The sequence below is a fragment of the Typopeltis vanoorti genome, chromosome 20 (genome assembly GCF_054136105.1).
Source record: "Typopeltis vanoorti isolate ZY-2024b chromosome 20, IOZ_Tvanoo_1.0, whole genome shotgun sequence".
Lineage (NCBI taxonomy): Eukaryota > Metazoa > Arthropoda > Arachnida > Uropygi > Thelyphonidae > Typopeltis > Typopeltis vanoorti.
In genome coordinates this window covers 45,158,016-45,182,306 of record NC_143568.1, presented here as the reverse complement: position 1 = coordinate 45,182,306, position 24,291 = coordinate 45,158,016, and the positions used below count along the sequence as shown (strand labels likewise).

Genomic DNA, 24,291 nt, shown 5'->3' with positions numbered 1-24,291 from the left:
TTCTAGGCTGGTTTGAAAGTGGTGCACAAATGATATCTGTGAAGGGTCCTTGCTATTTGTTCAGATGTTCCTTTAAGATAGGATATGCTGAGGCTTTTAACATGAGATTGCAGTCTGGAAGAGGGATGATAATTAACAAATCCTTTCTGTATCAAGGTCTTGCTGCATTCATTAAGTAATAGAGTGTTATTTTATTTAATTTTTCTAATAGAAGAGTTCAGAAGAACAAATTGTGTGTGCTCAATGTACACTGCTTTTGATAATGCTTTTTTTTTTTTTTTGAAGGATGATGATGGGAAGATGCATGGATATATCTGCCTGTAAAGGATGGCTTCCTGTAAACAGAAAATTCAATATTACCAGCAGAGTTATCACGATGTATTAAAGTATCATCTTTCTTAAGAACTTATGAAAGATACATTTTGACCTTTATCCTTGCCTGGTGTTTATCAAATACCCTGCTCTTGTCATCTTTGCTACTTTGGACACACTGACCAATCTACTACTATTAGAATCAGAGAGCATCAAGGTTATATAAGATCTTTGATTCTGAAAGTTCAGGTCTTGTTTCTCTTGCCATCAACATTAGACACAAAGTTCACTGAAACTATACCAAGATGCTACACTACAGCATGCTCAAATTTGATCATCTGTTTTTTTTGAATCATGTGAAGCTCCACACCACCACCACCATCCTTATCTTAATTAGACAGACTGTACACCTATTTCTAAGTTTTGGAAAGCGATTGGTGTTAGTTTATAATTGTTTATATTTTTATTTATTATTTTTAAATTAATTATATATCTATTTCCACATCTCTGAACTCTAATAGTGAGTTCAGAGTGAGTTTCTGCCTACTGGACAGCTGTGACTGAGACATGTGATACTATAAGCATGTCTTGTTCTTGTATTCAGAGTTTAAATGTTGTTACCAGTTTTTCTGTCTTCTCCCTGAAAGAAAATCATGGCATAATGAGGAGTAATAAATTATATTTACTTTTCTCTTACATGTGTGAAGCAATTATTCAAAAAAAAAAAATAATATGTCAATGTGCATATCTATTAAATAACTAGTAAGCTCACTCACTATAACAAACTTGAACTTTAAAGTCAACTTTAAAAGCGAATCAAGGACAAACAAGAATAAGACAACAGCTCAAAGTTGTTTAACCTTTGTTAAACAACTTTGTTTTAAGTTTATGATTCACAGAAGGTCTAATCAAATTCCCAGTGCTTATACCTCTTCTAAACTCATTCATTGATGAAGCATTCAAAAATATATCTGGCAATTTCTAAATCCTAATAACTCCTCTCTCTCTCTCTCTCTAATATTCAAATAGATTTTTATACAGCATTATAGGTAGGTGAAAATGCCATATAGACAGTGGTGAAAATGTTAATTCATCCAGAAGGTCATAAAGGTTATGTTATAAATATGGCATGCCTCAAGGCCATCTTAATGTCTTCATTTCAGACCTGAAATTTTTTTTTCTGTCTCTCTCTCTCATCCCTTCCAATGAAAGTAAATCTGAAAGCCTCTAGAAGCTTTTATTAAATTTTATATTTGACTGTAGTTATGAATGCTTCAAATACAAAAATGAAAGAAATCCTTAATATATGAAATGTCAGTTCCCAAAATGACATCTAACATGGCATCTCTCCTGTCTGTTTCCACACCAGAGAAAGAATGAACTGTCTTGTGATTTCTGTGGTTCCAGAATGTCTAACTAAGTGACATTTATCAGCAGCAATAAATCAACTAACACCAAGAGCCATTTACTCCTGTATATAAGATATTTGTCATGCTGGATAACAGTGAATTTCTGAATAGTCAAAAAACTTATAAATGGTGCATAGACTCAGTAAGTTGCAAATTTCGACCAGAACAATATTGCAATCTTGGATGGTGCAATTCAAGTGACATGCATGTGAAAATTAAAAAAATATATATTACAGATATCTTCGGATGGAACCATTTATAATATCATTAATGATTGTTTGCATTCTAAAAAAAAAAAAACTGAAGCAGTGTGGTCTCAGCAAGTTTGTAAGTTATGCTGAAAGACAGTTACGGATTCTTCTTTCATTTATATATTCTGAAATGTTCATAGTACTGCCAAGCATAAAAAGTTGACAAAAAACTTTATTCTTGTATTATCATCCAATTTCAATGAATATATTCATCCACATGCAGTTTTTTGATCTTCTTATGCACAAATCTAAATTCAATCCTTCCAAAACTTCAGAAAACTAAATATTTCCCTTCAGATAATTCACAATATCAATAAGTTAAATAATGATCCATAGATAGAAACCTGTGACACTCCACTTATTATTCTTCATTTGTTTTACACGCTTCTACTTTCTACAAAACTTTGATATCAGACAATTTTGATATTCAAACTGGTCTTGGTTTGTATATGGAAATAGTGTCTCCTGCTTTCTAAGCTATAGGCTGCAAGTTCAAATCTCACTATGGCAAGGGTGTTTGTGAGCAATGTTAGGTGGCAGATTATTTTCATCACCCAGTTGTGAAATCATCATCCTACTTATCAAAGGACTGAAGTAGCATGAGTAGAAGGTACTCAGGTTATCTAACTCATAGCTAAACCAGAAGTTTACAACCTTGTATTGGTAAGAAGGAATGTCATTAAAAGCAGTGTCTTTTTTTATTCAATATTTATTTCCTATGGATGAAATTCAGTTTCTCCTACATTTCAAAGTATTCCTTACTCACTTAACAAATTCTTTGGAAATTAACTGCAATGACTAAACATGTCCACAGAAATATCCTACCAATCATTTCTCAAGCTGTGTTTTATTTACCCTCAATCTTATATCCAAAATATTGTGTGTGTGTGTGTGCGCATGCTAGCACATCTTTATTGGCTGTGGTATAACTGCAGGTCATCTTACTATGACCAGACAGAAAAATCTACAGAGCAATGCATTGAAGAACACATCCAAGATATTGAATACTGTAGGAGTGAGGCCTCAGCTCTGTCATCACGCAATATGTAAACACACGCAGCATGCTGAACATTGCAATGCACCATTAGAAATATTTTAAAAACAAAAGTTAATCTCATATATGCTTGATTTCTCAAAATTTCTCAGATTAATGAACATAGTGGTTGTCACTTTTGTTGGTCTTTACTGTTTGTTCTACAAGTTTGTGTGTTTACAACTGGAGAAATCATATGTAATTAATGAAACATGTTTTAATTAAAATAATTGCTGCCAATTTATTAATTGCTTAAACATTGTTTAAGAAATAATTGCTTAAATTATCCAAGAAATATCAAAGAATTATCCAAGAAATAATTGCTTAAACATTGTTACCAATGTTTAAGCAATTATTTCTTGGATAATTCTTATTAAAGAATAAGAAAATAGATAACTAGATGCTGCTTACCTGCATCACAGCAATTAACTGTGAACTGGTTTTGTTTGTGTAAATATGCACGTTTTAGGCCCATGCCTTTACTTGTCACCTTGGATGGATCTGAATGGAAACGAGGCAAATGATCCGCTCGCTGTTTAGCTTGTTTTGTTACTGTTTCCACAACAACTGATGATGTTTCACCTGTTCCTACATCAGCTACTGCAGCACCTAGAATTCAAAATTACATTGATGATAACAGCAACAAGAAAGGTCATGTTTGATGTACAGAAATTTAGAGAAGTGTGAATATATTAGTTTGCAGTATGAAACTTAACCGTGTGGAAAGGCTTATGTGTTTGTTGCACATGTCGACTGGATTTTAACAGTATAGATGTGAACACAGACTGATAAGAAAATAACTATTTATTGACTTAATTGCTAATATTTCACTGGTATTCTACCCAGCATTTTCAGAGCACACAAACAAAGTTTGTTACAGTAACGAGACAACTGCAATCCGGTATAACAGTGGGACTAGTTTGAGCAATTGTAGCATGCAACACAAAGACTAAAGTCCTAATTATTAGGTGCCAATGGCACCTAATTAGGACTTTAACAATTGCTCATACTAGTCCCACTGTTACACCAGATTGCAGTTGTCTCGCTACTGTAACAAACTTTGTTTATGTGCTCGGAAGATGCTGGATAGAATACCAGCGAAATATTAGCAATTAAGTCAATAAATAGTTATTTTCTTATCAATCTGTGTTAGCATCTATACCATTAAAATCCAATTAAGTATGACACTTAATTTAAGTTAGTATTTTATCTTACACTTGAAAAGTGTAAACAGGCTGGATTATCCATGTATATCTCATTCATATATCCTAATCCCCCCCCCCCATCTCCAAATTTCTCAGATTAATGAACATTGATGCTATTTAGATAAGTTTCAACTTTAAATTAAAGATTCCAAGAAATTATATTCTTGGTTTAATCCTTTATTCGAGTGTAAGCAAATAAAATGTACACATGAAGTATCTTCATAACTGGGCTACTTGTATATAGAGGCTAATGACCTCACATCAATTGCTTTATTATTCCATAATGCAAAGCACACATGCTTTCAGATGTGTATATAGTGATGCATTATGGAAAGGGCCACTGTCCAGACTCAATGGAATCCGAAAACTCATTGCAGGAGACTCAATCTATGATACCTCTTCTTGAACCCATTAACAAGGTTAAAGTAATATCCATATACCAGTAGCGAAAAGGTATCACACCTTATTATTAAAATACTCGTTTGCAAACTTCAGAGGTAGGGTTTTTTTTGGCCTGGAAACTCTGGTTTTTTGTCCCCCAGAACAGGAAAACTGGCCCATTGAACACATGGGGGGAGGCTCAACTCGTCCCAATAGGGACCGGAATAGAAAAGGAAGTAAACTCCATACAAATAAATAAATAAAAATTAAAATACTCTGGATTAAAGACAGATGTTGAAAGTTTTTTTTACTTATACTATAAATTAAAGATACCATAAAATTATATTCTTGGTTTAATCGTTTATCCAAGTGTAAGCAAGCAAAGTTTGTACATAAAGTATCTTCACTTGGGTAAAGGATTAAACCAAGAATTTCTTGGCATCTTTAATTTATAGTATAACCAAGTGAAAGAAAACTTTCAACATCTCCCAAATCCAGAGTATTTTTAATAATAAGGTGTGACACCTATTCACTACCTATATATGGATAATATACGACTTCTGCATCACTTCAACCACAGTATGCCTTCTGGGTCTGGCTTCCACTGAGACCTCAGAGGTCAAAACTGGTCTGGGTAGTGGCGCTTCCAAGATGCATCACATTATACACATCTGAAAGGGTTGTGCTTTACATTATGGGATACTAAAGTAATTGATGTGAGGTCATCAGCCTCTATATACAAGCAGCCCAGTCATGAAGACATTTCACATGCAAACTTTGGTTGCTTATACTTGGATAAAGAATTAATCTTTAATGTATAGTATAACCAAGTGAAAAAACTTTCAATAAGTTTCAACTTATAATACCAATGCAACTTCAAGATACAACAAAACCTCAACATTCTCAGGGTTTATATTACTGAAATTCTAATGCAAAGCCATTATGTGTAAATAACACTATGGAAAAAATTGCAGTTAGCTTCCTCAAACTTTGTCAATTTTTTTTTTTTAAAGTAAAGAAAAAAAACAACACTCCAAACATTTCCATCATTCTGAATGTCATCATTTATTTCAATCAGGATGAATATCAACCTCATGTTTGATTTACTGATGCTTTATAAAGTTTAGATTGTTTCAATATGCATATACATCCTGACTTCATGTGAAGTCATCAGCCTCTATATATAAGTAGCCCTGTCGTGAAGACACTTCACATGCAAACTTTGGTTGCTTATACTTGGATAAAGAATTAAGCCAAGAACATAATTTCTTGGCATCTTTAATTTATAGTATATCCAAGTGAAAAAAAAAAAAAAAAAAAACTTTCAATACGTTTCAACTTATTATACCAATGCGACTTCAAGATACAACAAAAGTTCTTGCAATTAAAATTATAATAATGGAATTAACTCATGTAAAAATATTATTTATTAGTAGAATTTTCACCTGAGTATCACAGGCATCTTTCAGTACATGTATAAAACTAATTAAACAATAACTGACAATTCCAAAAAGGCACCACCTAAGTAGCTAATGTAAGATAACTAAAAAAGGTCAATAAATTTCCTAACTTATTAAAAAAAAAAATAATATATATATATATATATATATATATATATATACACACACACAATTAAAAAGTTAGGAAAGATTACCTGATTTATAAAGTACTATCTCCCACAAAGGGGATAGACGTAACCCATCAGATCTGTTTAAGTTAGGAGAGTGAAGTAAAGTTTCACTTTTCTTTATAAAGCCGTTCCATAAAGAACCAACTTTTGTGAAGGACTCGTCTTGTTCCAATGAACTCTATGTCTAGTATTGATGGCAAAAATGTCATCTACATATCTGAACCAATGAATAGGTCTAGGAGAAATGTTTTCAAAAATATGTTGTTCAAAGTGCTCCATAAAGAAGTTGGCGATAGTAGAAGAAAGAGGATTGCCCATTGCTGTTCCTTTGATCTGTTGATATAACTTGTTTTTAAAGAAAAAATAACAGAATGTATTACAAAATGAAATATTTTTATAAAAATTTGAATTTTATAAGTGGGACAACCTATACAATCTACAACTGGTCTCAACGAAATACCTGGTTTATGAACTTTTGGAAGACCATACAATCTAGGTGGACGACCGAAGAAGGTTTTAAGTTTTTTCTTTTGATCTTCATCCTACGTAGATACATTATCTATAAGAGAATTAAGTCTTTTCAACTGACTCCTGGTAGGATACAATGTGAGTGGCCTGTAAGTTGAAAGGATATAAGAATAAATGATATAAGAATTCCTTCATCAAAAGAGCTTTGAGTAGTTTTCAAAAATATGTCTTTGATATATCTTCCTCTTCAAATACAGAAGACATAACACGTATTCTTATCCCTTAAGTGCAAGGCATTAGTGAATGCATAGCAAAAGTTTTAAAACCATTAAATATTTTTGCTGCCTTTCGACCATTCAGAAAAATCTCCACCTTTCTGACTTCTCCAAAGGACATGCTTCCACATCTAAGTTACCCAGGTATCTACCAGATTCCATGCTCTTGTGGATTATCTTATTTCGAACAAACACAGGAAGATCTGCCTCTATTCAACTAGAAGAGCACCAGTCTTATATTCAATACCTTGAACCTGAACAGTCTGGACCTGCAGAACATATCATCAATACTAGACAGAGTTCACTGGAACAAGACAAAAGTCTGTTCCTTATGGAACAGCTTTATAAAGAAAGATGTGAAACTTTACTTCACTCTCCTAACTTAAACAGATCTGATGGTTTATGTCTATCCCCTTTGTGGGAGATAATACTTTATAAATTAGCTAATCTTTCCTAATTTTTTAATTGTATATATTTAATAAGTTAGGAAATTTATTGATCTTTTTTAGTTGTCTTACATTAGCTACTTAGGTGGTGCCTTTTGGAATTGTGTAAAGCTAATTAAACAATAACTGACATGTACTGAAGATGCCTGTGATACTTAAGTGAAAATTCTACTAATTAATAATATTTTTGCATGAGTTAATTCCATTATTATAATTTTAATTATTATGTCTACTCACAGTATTTCCTTACTGAAACAAAAGTTCTTGCAATTAGTTGTTTATCTTACTCAGTAATATAGAGTTGCTAGATTTTTTAAATTGTGGAGAAAAACTTGAAATTCACAGAAATGAACCTAAAAATATAATAATTTTTCATATATATCATTATCATAACACAATATAATAATTAAAGTCAATATAGGATAAGTGACTGAGAAGATTATTTTTCTTTATTTATTTATTTTAATTTGTTTAATAACTATCTTGATGATGTTTGCCTTATTAAGTTTTTAAAACTGCCTTGTTGTAGTGTAGTGTCAGCCTGGATCTTACACTCTTAATAGTTTATAAATTGCTACTGTGAAAGAAAATTTTTCATTTGTATTCCTGTTTACTCTTACCATTCTAAATATGTTGCATGAAATGTCTCTATCAAGAGAATCACTACCAATTTGGATAAGTCTCCCACTGATGGCATTAACACCCTCCTGACAGGGACAAGAGGGTGATAAAACAGGTGGCATGCAAAAACTGGCTACATTTGGCACAGACTATCCATGATGAGTTCCAGAGCACCAATAACTCCATGGTGACCACTAATACCGTATGAAAAGAATTCCATTTACTGGGTTTCCATGGAAGAGCAGCGACCCACAAGCTGAACATCACATAAATGAACAAGGTGACTCATCTGGCCTGTTGCAAAGAGCATGTGAACTGGACAACTGACCAGTACTCTCTGAAGCGATGAATCAGGGTTCACCTGTTTCCAGTCTGATAGCAGGGTGTGCGTGTGGAGGTAGCTTGGTGATGCTTGTTACCACAGTGTGTCGCCCCACAGTAAAATTTGGTGGAGGAGCAACGGTGTGGGGGTACATTCAGCTAGGATGACTGGTCATTGTCCATGGTTCCATGAAGGCACACCCCCACACTATGGAACAACCGATGGTACTATCAAGACGACAATGCATCATGCCTCAAGGCTGCAACTGTTATGAAACAGTATGAAGAAATGGGTTTTAAATGACTGACCTGGCATGCACAGTGTCCTGACCTCAAACCCATCGAACACCTGTGGGATGAATTGGAGTGGCAATTGAGGTCCAGAGCAGCATATCCTCGATCTGTAGCCAAATTTCACATGTTTGCTGCACATTGGTGGAAAGCCTCCCTCAAAGGGTGCAGAAGGTGATCAAAGCCAAAGGTGGAGACACCCGATATTAGGGTTCACCTGCCGATATCAATTGTAAATTGTTGAAGTGCCTGGACAATTATTAGTAGATAGTGTACATCAGATTCAAGAAATGGGAGGGTTGTTTTTATCTTTTCCCTTTATTTTCACTCCACGTATTACTTTATCTCTGAACAATTATTAATTCTTTACAAATTCTTCTAATTATGAAATAAGTTTCCCATCTGAGAATTCTCCTAAGAGCACCCTAAAATTTCTTGACTCAATGCATAAGATCATTAAGTTTGTGAATGACTTTTTTACTCTTTCACACAGATGGTCATTTCTAATATATGCATTTTACAGACATACTTCCATGGCCACTTCATCAGAACTGGTATCACCGCTTCCACTTTCCCCTGAAAAAGGAAGATGCATACAGCAACCAGCAGACACCCATTCATAGTTCTACTGAAAACACACATATATAGATTTCTTTCCCTTTGTGCATGCATCCAATATTGCCCTTTGCAATGAACTATTATTACATTGATTTTCTAAATGGAAAATGTATATAAGTATTTAAATTGAATGTTAGCAAGTTTTCATCCATCTCATCATCCTGAATGCCATTTATACTTTGAACAATTACTTCTGTTTGAAATCAACATAAACATTAGTGCAATAAACAGGCAAAATTATGAGTTGCAAACTTTTCTGATGAAAAAATAGATGTTTGTTTTTAGTTTTTCATTGTTAAGCTTCCAATATACAAGATTTATCAACTTTCCAGCAATTATAAGTTTTTTGTTTCAATACTTATGTCGTAAAAATAGTATCATACAGAGAAGGGAAAGAGAGAGAAAGCAAGAAAATCCACTAAAGATCTTGCTTTGTTTTTATTAGTTTTCCAGCCATATTATTAATAGTTTGTAGCTAACATGCTAACTTACCCACACATGGTATCTTGAAAGGACTTCCAACAATATGGTAACCATTATATTTCACAGTAGCAAAATAATCACCAGGTGCAAGTGGCGTATAACGAACTTTGTATCCTTCTTCTACTTCTGTGCAGTCCATTGCAACCTTGGAAGGACCATCAATAGTAACAGCTAATGTCCCTGCACCAGCATTACATGTGTCCACTATGAAGTCCATCTTTGTACCTACACACACACAAAAACAAAAGTTATCAAAATTTGGTCCTACTTTGAGGAGAGGGGGGGAATCTCAATGTTCTACATCCTGCATATTACTGCCAGTTAAGACTTATTAGGTGTGGTAGCTTTAGCACAGTGTTTCCCAAGCTTTCAGTACCGGTGTACCTACCACTCTCGGGAAGAAGACAATATTGAACATATTTAATAAATACATATATAATATTTCACTTAAATGTGAATAATTATAAAAAGGTATTTGTTTTTCACTTTTGGATTACAACAAATTATAAACATGTGAAATTTTTTTTTTTAATTATTAAATACATTTTAGTTATACAAATCCAATATACATACATTAGAAAGTCAAAATTTTAAATTTTTGATAATAAAAAAAAGTTTAACAAGATGAATAAAATTTTAGTGGAGAATCCTGATTGTATAGTTCAAACCATGAGATTGTACTGTGAGTTACACACAGTTCTAACTGAGGTCAGTTGATATATGCCAAAAAATATTTTGCTTAAAATTTCTTTTATATTTTACTTTAGAATTATTTAAAAAACTTATCTGCAACAAGACAGTGGCAAAAATATAAGAGTAAAAAAAGATAAAAAGACCTTCAGCATACTCCTGGGGGAAGAGTGTACCATATGAAGATGTGCTGAAAAGTTGTGATAATCACCAAAAAGAAACTGAGGTAGAACCATGCAACTTACACATTATTCTACATATTCCTCACAAAGTGTCATACACTTGTTACAGCACTGCTGCATCATATGAGAAAAAAAGTTTTTCCCTTGTCACAAACCAGTCCTCAGCTGAAGATATGACTTCATTGGTGGTAAATTTTGTTCCTCTCAAGTGTTTCTTTAAATTTGGGAATAGGAAATAGTCAGATGGAGCCAGGTCTGGCAAATAAGGTGAGTCAGGCAGACATTGAAGGCCAAAATTGTGTATTCTGTTGGGTTTCATGAGCAGTGTGAGCAGGTGTGCGTGTGGTCTTGCAAAAGTAACATGCCTCTGCTCAGTTTCCTGCAGCATTTTTTCTTCAGAGCTGTTGAATAAACTGCTGTTGTAACAGTCTCATCTTTTTTGAGGTACTTAGTAAGGATTACACAATCCATATCCCAAAAGACAATGGCAAGAACCTTCTGTACTGACTTGTAGATTTGGTACTTCTTTGGCCGTGGAGAACCTTTGTGTGTCTACTCCATTGATTATTGTTTAGTCTCTGGGTTATAGTGATGAAGCCATGTTTAAGCAACAGTCACACTATGAGCCAAAAAATTTGCGCCTGTTTTCTAAAATGACCCAAAATCCCATGAGATGACAGCACACATTCTCTCTTTTGGTCAGCATTCAAACATTTGGGGATCCACTTCGCTGAGAGCTTCTGCATGTCCAGATGTTGGTGGATAATGACCCCAACTCATTTTCTGGATATCCTCAAAGTCTTTGCAATGTTTTAAGGATTTTGTTTTGTTTAATGTTTTTGGCTAGCATTCATCTATCATCAAGGATAACAGCATGTGCTGCATCGATGATTTTAGGTGTGATCGCTGTGGAAGGTCTTTCTGACCTGGAAGCATCTGTTGTTTCAGGATGCCCAGTTTTAAACTTGGTCACCGATTTGCCAACTATAAGGATATGCTGGTGCCCAGTTCCCTAAAGTCTCACACAAAGTTTGGTGAATCTCTGCCAGTGGTAAGTGTCATATGAGTATATTCGTAGTTGGCTTGTGAGACTCATATACCAACTATGAGTATACACACTTTCGCTGCTACACTCTGCACGCCAAGCACTTTCACTTCAAGGTCAGCACTAGTAATCTTGTTGCCGGTGGTAAGCGTCATACGAGTATATTCGTAGTTGGCATGCGAGACTCATATACCAACTATGAGTATACTCTTAGTTGGCAGTGAATGTGTTAATAATCAAATTTAATAACTATTATTCCTCCACTCAGGGTGCTTAAGGGTCAAAGCTGTATAACTGAGAGGAGACCTCCACATAGCCTTTAAAGGAATGCGGAGAACCGACCAGTGCTTCTGACCTAATGTCCAATCTTCACCTTCTCGTGGTGCACCCTGTTGGGTATCTACTTTGATGCTGAACGAACGAGGATGGGCTGGCAATTTGGGATTTAGCCGACCAAATTGTATTCTTATTGGTTAAACCAAAATAAAAAATGATGGTACAACATGACAAAATTTCATGCCGGCTGGGGCGTCGCCCGGTTAAACAAGGCCCCCGTTGTTTTCACCAGGGAACCAGGGCGAACAGCGAAAAGTCAGCTACTGGAACAAATCTGAAAACAAACCCCAACTCAACATCACCAGAGTTAAAGATCGGTACTATCAACGTAAGAAGCCTGAATGGCAAAGAAATGGAGCTAGCTGAGGAATTAGATAAGCACCAGATCGACATAATAGGGGTGACTGAAACAAAAAAGACCAAAACTGGCGAGATCTTTCTGAGCAATAAATACAAAATGTTATATTCAGGCAATGACAATCAAGGAAAAGAAGGAGTAGCCATAGCATTCAACACAAAATAAGAGGCTAATCTTCTTGAATGGCAGTCAGTCTCAAGTAGAGTAATGTGGGCAAATATGAGAATGGGGAACTGGACAATGAGACTTATTTGTGCCTATGGTCCCACAGAAGGTTCTACTAAGGTAGAAGTGGAGGAATTTTTTGAGGCTTTAGAAAAAGCAACTGACACAATGAAAAAGGAAAAGTTGGTCCTTGTTGGGGATCTAAATAGTAGAGTAGGAAATGATTGTGAGACATACAAAAATATTTTGGGAAAATTTGGAGAAAAGAGCAAAGCTAATAATAATGGCAAATATCTGTTGGATTTCTGCTCAGGACATGGACTGGTTATTACTAACACCATGTTCCAACATAAAAATGTGCACGAATTCACATGGAGGAAGAGGCTAGGAATAAGAAAAGTCTCATTGACTATGTTATTGTTGATAGTGATGTTTTCTCCCTGGTGCAGGACACCAGAATGTACATATATTTTGAAATTGGAAGTGATCACTATTTAGTCTTGAGCAGGATAAAATTGAATTTCATATTGAAAAGAATAACATGTAAGAAAGTTTTAAAGCGAATAAAAGTTGAGCAGCTCTCAGATGTGAACTGTAGACTAAAATACAGAAATATTATTGAAAAGAAAATGAAACAGTTTGAGAACAGGAATCAAACCTTGGAGATTCAGTGGGAAACTCTGAAGGAAACATTGATTGATTCTGCCAGAGAGGCATATGGTGAGGTTGTGTGCAAGGATAAAAAAATCAGAACTCCCTGGTGGACACAGGAAGTTAAAGAGGCAGTGAAGGAAAAGAAGAAAGCATATCAAAAGTTCCTGGCAAATAAGTCAGCTTTTACTCTTACAGAATACAGAGACAAATGTAAGAAAGCTAAACAGTGTGTAAAACTAGCTAAACAAAAGTCATGGGAGGACTTTGGCAAGAATATAGAAAATAAATATCAAGAAGGTGGCAAAATATTCTGGAGGTTGTTGAAGAAACTTAGAAATGGAGGAAAGAGTGCTGTAAAAGGAATTAGAGATGATAAAGGTGAAATGAAAACAGGAGAAAAAGATATCCTCGAAGTATGGAGTAATTACTTTGAAAAACTGCTAAATGAAACAAGCAGTGATGACAGCACAGTGATAAAAAACACTGACCAGGCATGCAGTCAGGAATACATATCCATACTTGAAGTAGAAAAAGCCATCAAAGGCTTGAAATGTGGAAAGGCAGCAGGAGTAGATGATATTCAACCAGAAATGCTGAAGTATGGTGGTATAAGAGTCTTACAGTGGCTGCACTGCATAGTTCAGACAGCCTGGACAGAGGGACGAATTCCCGATGATTGGAGTAGAGCTCTCATAGTACCCATATATAAAAATGGAAATAAAACTGAATGTGAGAATTACAGAGGCATTTCTCTACTGAGTGTTCCTGGCAAGATCTATGCAAGTATACTTGAGAAACGGTTGAGAAGAATTGTGGAAGAAAAGCTTGGTGAAGAACAAGCTGGATTCAGGCCAAATAGAGGCTGTCAGGATCAGATCTTCACTTTACGACAAATAGTCGAGAAAGCATGGGAATATAACAAAGATCTGTATTTAAGTTTTGTCGATTTGGAAAAGGCATATGACAAGGTGCCAAGAGAGAAGCTATTCAATACGCTGCAGTTATATGGTGTCAATGGGGCATTATATCAAGCAATACTTAGTCTTTATTTGAGTTGTGAGTCAGCAGTTAGAATTGAAGGAAGTACAGGAAGATGGTTTAATGTTAAATCTGGTGTGAGACAAGGATGTACATTATCCCCTCTGTTATTCATTATCTATATGGATCACATTATGAAGGAATGTGGTATTAAACCTGATATCAAAATTGGAGATGTTAATGTCAGCTCTTTGCTTTATGCGGATGATGTTATACTTCTAAATAAATCCGCTACAAGTCTGCAAGATTCTCTGACTAAATTGAATAGCTGTTGTAATAGATATGGTATGAAGCTCAGCAATAAAAAGACAAAGACAATGAAAATAGGCAGAATCATTGAAAATGTCAACTGTGTTGTGAATGGAGAACCTGTGGAACAAGTAAAACATTTCAGCTACTTAGGCACAATTTTTACTGAAGATGGTAAACTAAATATAGAAATAGACAACAGAATCAGCAAAGCTGGTATCGTGGGAAGTCAATTGAATAAATTCATATGGAATAAGAAAGAAATTAGTCGGAACACTAAATTAGCTGTATACAAAACTGTGTTCAAACCAATTTTAACTTATGGATCTGAGAGCTGGGTCAGAAGTAAAACACTTGACCAAAGACTAGAGACTGCAGATATGAGAGTCCTGAGAAAGATTAGAGGCGTGAACAGATGGCATCAATGGCAATATCATATTAAAAATGAGGATATTAGGAAAGAACTTAACATTGTCAGCATCCAGGAATGCGTTAGCAGAGCTAATCTCAGATGGTATGGTCACTTAAATAGAATGGGAGAGGAAAGATTAGCAAAACAAGTGTTCTCTGCCAGGTTGGCAGGAAAACGACCCAGAGGAAGACCAAGATATAGGTGGATTGATACGGTACAAAGTGCCTTAGACGATAGAAATATAAGATCTGATAATGTTGGAGTCTTGACAAGTAACAGACTGATTTGGAGGAAAATTGTAGATAGGAAGTTAGTAATGATGTAATTTTTTCATGTAGTACTCTCATATCCTGTACACCCCTTGAGGGTACATGGCAGGAATTTGATGATGATGATGATATTCCTCCACTCTCCTCCAAAATCATTAAAACATGAACCACTGCTAACCAACACCCTTTTACAGTACATCTTGAAACTTACTGAACCAACTTCACTGCCTTCTCCTTCATCCCATCTACTTCTGTCTTTTGGAACAGTCTCCCCACTCTGCCTTCTCCAAAGATTACAGCTGTTCAAGAAAAATGTGAACAGATTCCTCTTATATATCCCCTTCTTTTTCTTCTATTCCTCTTGTCCACACACACACATAGTACTAATGTGCTATAGGTCTTGTGGCCTTTTGTGTGTGGATCACATATTTTATATATAAGCCTCATGTTTCCTAGACAATAATAATGTAAAAAAATATTCCTGACATTTAATTTTTATAGAATATATTCAAACTTAGCATTATTAGCAAAATTTTACTTCATATTTATAACAACTACCAACTAACTAAATTTGTTTCATTAATAATGAAATTATTAATGAATTATTAATGGGGGGTGCTTAAGGGTCAAAGCTGTATAACTGAGAGGAGACCTCCACATAGCCTTTAAAGGAATGCGGAGAACCGACCAGGGCTTCTGACCTAATGTCCAATCCTCACCTTCTCGTGGTGCACCCTGTTGGGTATCTACTTTGATACTGAACGAACGAGGATGGGCTGGCAATTTGGGATTTAGCCGACCAAATTGTATTCTTATTGGTTAAACCAAAATAAAAAATGATGGTACAACATGACAAAATTTCATGCCGGCTGGGGCGTCGCCCGGTTATACAAGGCCCCCGTTGTTTTCGCCAGGGAACCAGGGCGAACAGCGAAAAGTCAGCTACTGGAACAAATCTGAAAACAAACCCCAACTCAACATCACCAGAGTTAAAGATCGGTACTATCAACGTAAGAAGCCTGAATGGCAAAGAAATGGAGCTAGCTGAGGAATTAGATAAGTACCAGATCGACATAATAGGGGTGACTGAAACAAAAAAGACCAAAACTGGTGAGATCTTTCTGAGCAATAAATACAAAATGTTATATTCAGGCAATGACAATCAAGGAAAAGAAGGAGTAGCCATAGTATTCAACACAAAATACGAGGCTAATCTTCTTGAATGGCAGTCAGTCTCAAGTAGAGTAATGTGGGCAAATATGAGAATGGGGAACTGGACAATGAGACTTATTTGTGCCTATGGTCCCACAGAAGGTTCTACTAAGGTAGAAGTGGAGGAATTTTTTGAGGCTTTAGAAAAAGCAACTGACACAATGAAAAAGGAAAAGTTGGTCCTTGTTGGGGATCTAAATAGTAGAGTAGGAAATGATTGTGAGACATACAAAAATATTTTGGGAAAATTTGGAGAAAAGAGCAAAGCTAATAATAATGGCAAATATCTGTTGGATTTCTGCTCAGGACATGGACTGGTTATTACTAACACCATGTTCCAACATAAAAATGTGCACAAATTCACATGGAGAGAAGAGGCTAGGAATAAGAAAAGTCTCATTGACTATGTTATTGTTGATAGTGATGTTTTCTCCCTGGTGCAGGACACCAGAGTGTACAGAGGATTTGAAATTGGAAGTGATCACTATTTAGTCTTGAGCAGGATAAAATTAAATTTCATATTGAAAAGAATAACATGTAAGAAAGTTTTAAAGCGAATAAAAGTTGAGCAGCTCTCAGATATGAACTGTAGACTAAAATACAGAAATATTATTGAAAAGAAAATGAAAGAGTTTGAGAACAGGAATCAAACCTTGGAGATTCAGTGGCAAACTCTGAAGGAAACATTGATTGATTCTGCCAGAGAGGCATGTGGTGAGGTTGTGTGCAAGGATAAAAAAATCAGAACTCCCTGGTGGACACAGGAAGTTAAAGAGGCAGTGAAGGAAAAGAAGAAAGCATATCAAAAGTTCCTGGCAAATAAGTCAGCTTTTACTCTTACAGAATACAGAGACAAATGTAAGAAAGCTAAACAGTGTGTAAAACTAGCTAAACAAAAGTCATGGGAGGACTTTGGCAAGAATATAGAAAATAAATATCAAGAAGGTGGCAAAATATTCTGGAGGTTGTTGAAGAAGCTTAGGAATGGTAGGAAAGAGTGCTGTAAAAGGAATTAGAGATGATAAAGGTGAAATGAAAACAGGAGAAAAAGATATCCTTGAAGTATGGAGTAATTACTTTGAAAAACTGCTAAATGAAACAAGCAGTGATGACAGCACAGTGATAAAAAACACTGACCAGGCATGCAGTCAGGAATACATATCCATACTTGAAGTAGAAAAAGCAATCAAAGGCTTGAAATGTGGAAAGGCAGCAGGAGTAGATGATATTCGACCAGAAATGCTGAAGTATGGTGGTATAAGAGTCTTACAGTGGCTGCACTGCATAGTTCAGAAAGCCTGGACAGAGGGACGAATTCCCGATGATTGGAGTAAAGCTCTCATAGTACCCATATATAAAAAGGGAAATAAAACTGAATGTGAGAATTACAGAGGTATTTCCCTACTGAGTGTTCCTGGCAAGATCTATGCAAGTATACTTGAGAAACGGTTGAGAAGAATTGTGGAAGAAAAGCTTGGTGAAGAACAAGCTGGATTCAGGCCAAATAGAGGCTGTCAGGATCAGATCTTCACTTTACGACAAATAGTCGAGAAAGCATGGGAATATAACAAAGATCTGTATTTAAGTTTTGTTGATTTGGAAAAGGCATATGACAAGGTGCCAAGAGAGAAGCTATTCAATACGCTGCAGTTATATGGTGTCAATGGAGCACTATATCAGGCAATACTTAGTCTTTATTTGAGTTGTGAATCAGCAGTTAGAATTGAAGGAAGTACAGGAAGATGGTTTAATGTTAAATCTGGTGTGAGACAAGGATGTACATTATCCCCTCTGTTATTCATTATCTATATGGATCACATTATGAAGGAATGTGGTATTAAACCTGATATCAAAATTGGAGATGTTAATGTCAGCTCTTTGCTTTATGCGGATGATGTTATACTTCTAAATAAATCCGCTACAAGTCTGCAAGATTCTCTGACTAAATTGAATAACTGTTGTAATAGATATGGTATGAAGGTCAGCAATAAAAAGACAAAGACAATGAAAATAGGCAGAATCATTGAAAATGTCAATTGTGTTGTGAATGGAGAACCTGTGGAACAAGTAAAACATTTCAGCTACTTAGGCACAATTTTTACTGAAGATGGTAAACTAAATATAGAAATAGACAACAGAATCAGCAAAGCTGGTATCGTGGGAAGTCAATTGAATAAATTCATATGGAATAAGAAAGAAATTAGTCGGAACACTAAATTAGCTGTATACAAGACTGTGTTCAAACCAATTTTAACTTATGGATCTGAGAGCTGGGTCAGAAGTAAAACACTTGACCAAAGACTAGAGACCGCAGATATGAGAGTCCTGAGAAAGATTAGAGGCGTGAACAGATGGCATCAATGGCAATATCATATTAAAAATGAGGATATTAGGAAAGAACTTGACATTGTCTGCATCCAGGAATGTGTTAGCAGAGCTAATCTCAGATGGTATGGTCACTTAAATAGAATGGGAGAGGAAAGATTAGCAAAACAAGTGTTCTCTGCCAGGTTGGCAGGAAAACGACCCAGAGGAAGACCAAGATATAGGTGGATTGATACGGTACAAAGTGCCTTAGACGATAGAAATATAAGATCTGATAATGTTGGAGTCTTGACAAGTAACAGACTGATTTGGAGGAAAATTGTAGATAGGAAGTTAGTAATGATGTAATTTTTTCATGTAGTACTGTCATATCCTGTACACCCCTTGAGGGTACATGGCAGGAATTTGATGATGATGATGATGATGATAATAATGAAATTTATATTAGACTTTGCACAAGAAAAACATGTAATTATAAAATTACCTCTACTTCGTTTCCTTGCAAATGATTATTCTTCACACTAAACTCACCACTCTTCAGAGCATTTTCACTTATTTTCTGTTTTTATGCCTCATGAGCTATTCATATTATTATTGGAGACCTCCAGGGAGCGTTGACTCCAAAGGCTCATTGAGGGAAGCTATAAATCACCCAATCCAACTATCATACCTTCTCTTAAATTCATTCACACTGTATGTGCTCACTACCATGAAAGGCAAACTATTCCACTCACTCACTGTTTTGTGAGAGAAAAACCTAGCTCTTACTTATTTCTTGACTGTGAACAGACAACCTCAATGGATGCCCACTGTCTTCTCTCCACACCTTTCATGTAACAAAAAATTTCATCACCCATTCAAAAGTTTATATACCTCTAACACATCGCCCCTCTTTCTGCTGTTAACCAGAGTCTGTAATCCACATACTCGCAATCTGTCTTCATAATCTAAATCCCATAAACCATGATATAATCTCTATAACTCTTCTTTTCACCCTTTCCACAGTTTCTTTATCCCCCCCTTGGAACCCAGGAGACCAAATCTGAGTGTAATAACTCAGGTGTGATCTTATGAAGGCTTTATAAAGAGGCAAAATGTCTTCCTTATCCTTACGTGTCAAGGTTCGTTTCAATCACAATTATCTTCTGAGTTGTATTTGAAACTTTTGCTATGTGACCTTTGGACTTCAAATTCCTATCCACCATTATGCCAAGATCCCTATCCTCATCAGTTTCTTGTAGCATAACCTTGCTAATATAATATGCTGTTGGAAACATCAAGCCAAAGTGCATAACTTTACACTTATTAACATTAAACTAATAGCCATTTTTGTTTGCCCAAATTAACGGCTTATTCAAATCATTCTTAAGTGCAGGATATCAGTAGCATCCCTGACTGCCCTGCCTATCTTTGCATCATCAGCAAACCATTACACATCTCCTGTTAGACTCTTCCTAATGTCATTAATGTATAGATTGAACAAGTGTGGCCCAGGGACTGAGCCCTGAGGTAAACCACTGATCACCTTAAATCTGGCAGGTTCACACCCACTGTATACCACTTTTTGATATCTGTCCATCAACCATCCACTGATCCAAGTCAAGAATTTATATTCCAATCCCATATTCTCCAGTTTATGCAACAGCCTTTTGTGTGGTATCCTATAGATTGAACAAGTGTGGCCCAGGGACTGAGCCCTGAGGTAAACCACTGATCACCTTAAATCTGGCAGGTTCACACCCACTGTATACCACTTTTTGATATCTGTCCATCAACCATCCACTGATCCAAGTCAAGAATTTATATTCCAATCCCATATTCTCCAGTTTATGCAACAGCCTTTTGTGTGGTATCCTATCAAATGCCTTAGCAAAATCCAACATTATCACCAGTGTATCCATTTGCTTTATCCAACTGGGCTGTAACATTGTTATAAAATATAAGCAAATTACTAAAACATGACCTTCCCTTAGTAAACCCATGCTGCTCCTTGCAGAGTATAGCTTGTCTGTCTGCCCATTTCTGTATGTGAGTTCTTACCAACGTCTCTAAAATCTTCACTACTATTCCAGAGATACTGATAGTTTGGTATACATCATACACTCATGCCCCTCTTTTCTTTTCTGATATTGATATATAATTACAATTTTGCCATTATATCTTGTTTTCTCTGATCTACAGAAAAAGCAAGATGCTATACCACAAGATTTACAGGTGCATCTCATCTATTGAAAGAGTCATCCCTTTCCCCAAGTATGCAAGAGGCTAGAATAAAACACAAAAATTTCAATATCCTATGAACACATTAACAATAAAAACAAGAAAGCCCAACATTAAAAATACTAATGTTGGTGCAGGAATCCTTTTCTTTCACGATCTTCAAAAACTATCCAATTCAAATAAATTCCGTATACAGCCATAAAGTTCACCACTGAATGTAATTAAACAACAGCAGTCCATTTCTGGATACTTTAATAAATTGCACTTCCACAAGTAACTCTCAATTTTCTGTCTACCGGAAATCATTTACTGGACAATACATCCAAATCCATCCATCTGCAAATCATCATCCATCGCAGAAGGCAGGCCTCACAATTCTCATGCACTGAACTTACTCTATCCATTCTATTGAATCTGAACAAAATAAAAATTACTATGATTACTAATGGATATGACAAAAGCCTCCATTCACAGAGAATACTTGATAGATATCAAGGATTTGCCATACCCTACTTTCAAATCATTTTGTAAATTCTCTTCTTTTCTGCCACCCACCAAGGAAATATTACCACCACTATCTTTACCTGGTGTATATCTCCACTATTTTATTTTGGATAGACTGGCTAATCTCTGCTGAGATTAGAACTCCAAGAATGGATAATATACTCCAAGAATTGATAAATGTGACCTTGCGTTTCACTTGACAGAGTTTACTCTAAACTGGAATACTCAAGTTGATTTACATTTGACTGTCTCTTCCTGGGAAGAAGTGCGACTTTACACCACTAATCGAATCTTAATCACTCAGACTGTATGCCTATATTCAAATTCTAGAAGGTAATCACTATTAATTTTATATTCATGTATTTATTTCTATGATGTACATAGTCCTTGTTTTAGACTAATATAACTAGCATATTCGTTTTTCTCATACTATTGTGACAAAAACTTGAAGAGTAAATTAATGTTATAAGATATTACTATTACAGATATCTCCAAGGAGTGAAAAGACTCATTGCAGGAGACCCATACTTATTTACACATTATCTATTATACCTCTCCATAAACTCATTCATTACTGGGGCACTCACAACTACTTCTGGCAAGCCATTCCACTCATACTACTCTCCAAACAAAAAATCTAGTCTGCACATTCCAGGTGTAATCCCTTGTTCTCTCCCTATTTGACACTACTGAAAATTTTCTTTTGATTTAATTTTATAGGTTCCCTTTAGTAATTTATAAGTTTCTATCATGTTCCCCTCTCCTCTGCCTGTTAACTAAACTTTGCTACCCTTCAAGTTCACCATTGAATCTATACACAATAGTCAAGATGCAACCAAATCATAGCTTTATTATAAAGAGGAATAACAGCTCCTCTCCACCGAGGATTCAGAGGCAATTGACCAAGTGGCCTGTGGAATGTTCCCTATGAGGACAGATTGAAAGTGTGTGTGGGTTGCAGAAGTTGGTTGATAAGAGAAAAGATGGGATATGATAAACATTTAAGTTGCTTAAAGGATTTTATAGGACAGATGCAGGGGAAATATTTCAACACTTGGCTAGAGGGACAGAACAATGGGTAATCATTTGAAGTTGAATAAAGGTGAGGTTAGTAGGGATGTGAGGACTAGATTTGTCTGTTTGGAGCACCTTCATGGAGTCAGAAGACTCCATGAAGGTGCCCGTATAATAATAATAACAATAAACTTCCCCATCTTTACTTGTCAATGTATTCTTCAACATCCAAATAATCCTTTGAATTCTTTTGCCAACTTTTGCAATATGCCTTACACCATTACCTCCCAATCCCTAGCCTTATCAATTTCCTGCAAGAGAGTGCCATCAATATGATACAAAGTAGGTAATCTTTTCATTCCAAAGTGCATAATCTTATTTTTTGCAGCATTAAATTGACACCCACCATCCTTTACCCACAATGCAAAATCACTTAAATCGTGATATCTACACCACTATCAATTACTGCCCTCTACAGTTTTGCATCAACAAACAACTGAATAAAATAATCTCCTTTAAATCATTCCTCTATATCATTAACATACAAATTAAAGAGTAGTAGCCCTAGTACAGAGCCTGAGACACTCCGTTATTAACCCTTGTTCTTTTTGATTCTACCCAACCATATACTACTTTCTCATGTCTATCTGTTAGCCCCCCCCCCCCCCATCCATGCCACCAACTTCATTATCCATTCTCATTTGCTCCAACTTATGCAGTCATGTAATATTCTGTCAAATGCATTTGTAAAATCCAGACGTATCATGGTGTAACTATTTCCTTTATCCAATTCCACTATCACTTTATTATAAAATATTCTAACCTAAGCTAACCTAAATTACTAAGGCAGTACCTACCTTTTTACAAAGCCATGCTACCCGCTTTCATATTCTATCCACTCATTCCTAAATTTTACTTTTAACCAACTTTTACAATAGTTTAATCACCATTCCTGAGATGTCAACTGGTCTGTAATTTATTACTTCTGTCTTGGAGTCGCATTTATGTAAGGGAACTATCTAACCCTCTTTCCATTCCCTCGGAACCTTGCCAGATCTGAGACTTAGATTAACAACTTCATAAGAGGCACTGCAGGTTCACTTGAATATTCTCATAGCATACAGGCTGATATGCCATCCAGTCCCACTTTTGTATTTACATTGATATTTTTCATTATGCTGACTACCTCTAGTTTGCCTACCTGAATTCTCACATCAGCCTCTGTCACATCAGTAACTGCAAAGTCTACTTAGATGATATATCCTTATAAAGTAACCGCTTAGTAGCTCAACTATTTCTTCCACTTCTGTTACTTGCTACATAGCAAAAAAAACAAACAAAAACTCTTCTGGAATTACTGGAATTACTTTGGCCTGCTTACTCATTTTCTCTCATAATTTGATTTAGCTTTCCTTACCATACAAGTCACCAGTCTAGTGACTTGTATGGTAAGGAAGATTGGTGACATGCAAGTCACCAATCTAGACTAACTGTGTATTGTTTATAAGCATGCTGATCACCTTTTTATTTATATTCTCCCTGCAATGTTTTATTTATTATTATTTGTCACCTCCATTTATTTTTATTTTTTTGCAACTCATGCTTTATAATACTTATTCATTTATTTAACCCCTACTTGGTTTACCATCCTGACTTTGGGTATACAGCTCAATACTCTCTGAACGAATCTCTGACCACTTTCCATTCTACTGACATTCTTTCCTCATAGCTTCTTATGCCATGGCACTGATCTAAGCTGTCACCTAAGTTCATCATAATCACCAGCTTTGTTGTTTCACATAAACCTCTTTCTTAACAGAGTTCCAGAGGTTGACTAAACTTACAGAACAAGCCTGCACAGTCACGTTTCCTGA

At 35.6% G+C, this 24,291-nt stretch overlaps 1 protein-coding gene across 2 annotated transcripts in view; it reads right to left on the bottom strand.

Annotated features, from left to right (window-relative positions):
* Positions 1-24,291, bottom strand: part of LOC150095403 (filamin-A-like) — a 640,838-nt gene that overhangs the window by 9,009 nt on the left and 607,538 nt on the right. For both annotated transcript variants that reach the window (XM_090410722.1, XM_090410723.1), the window contains 2 exons: positions 9,754-9,969; positions 3,417-3,614 (listed from right to left, as the gene is read on the bottom strand). In XM_090410722.1, coding sequence (XP_090266848.1) covers positions 3,417-3,614; positions 9,754-9,969 — 414 coding nt within the window. The remainder of the gene's footprint in view (positions 1-3,416; positions 3,615-9,753; positions 9,970-24,291) is intronic.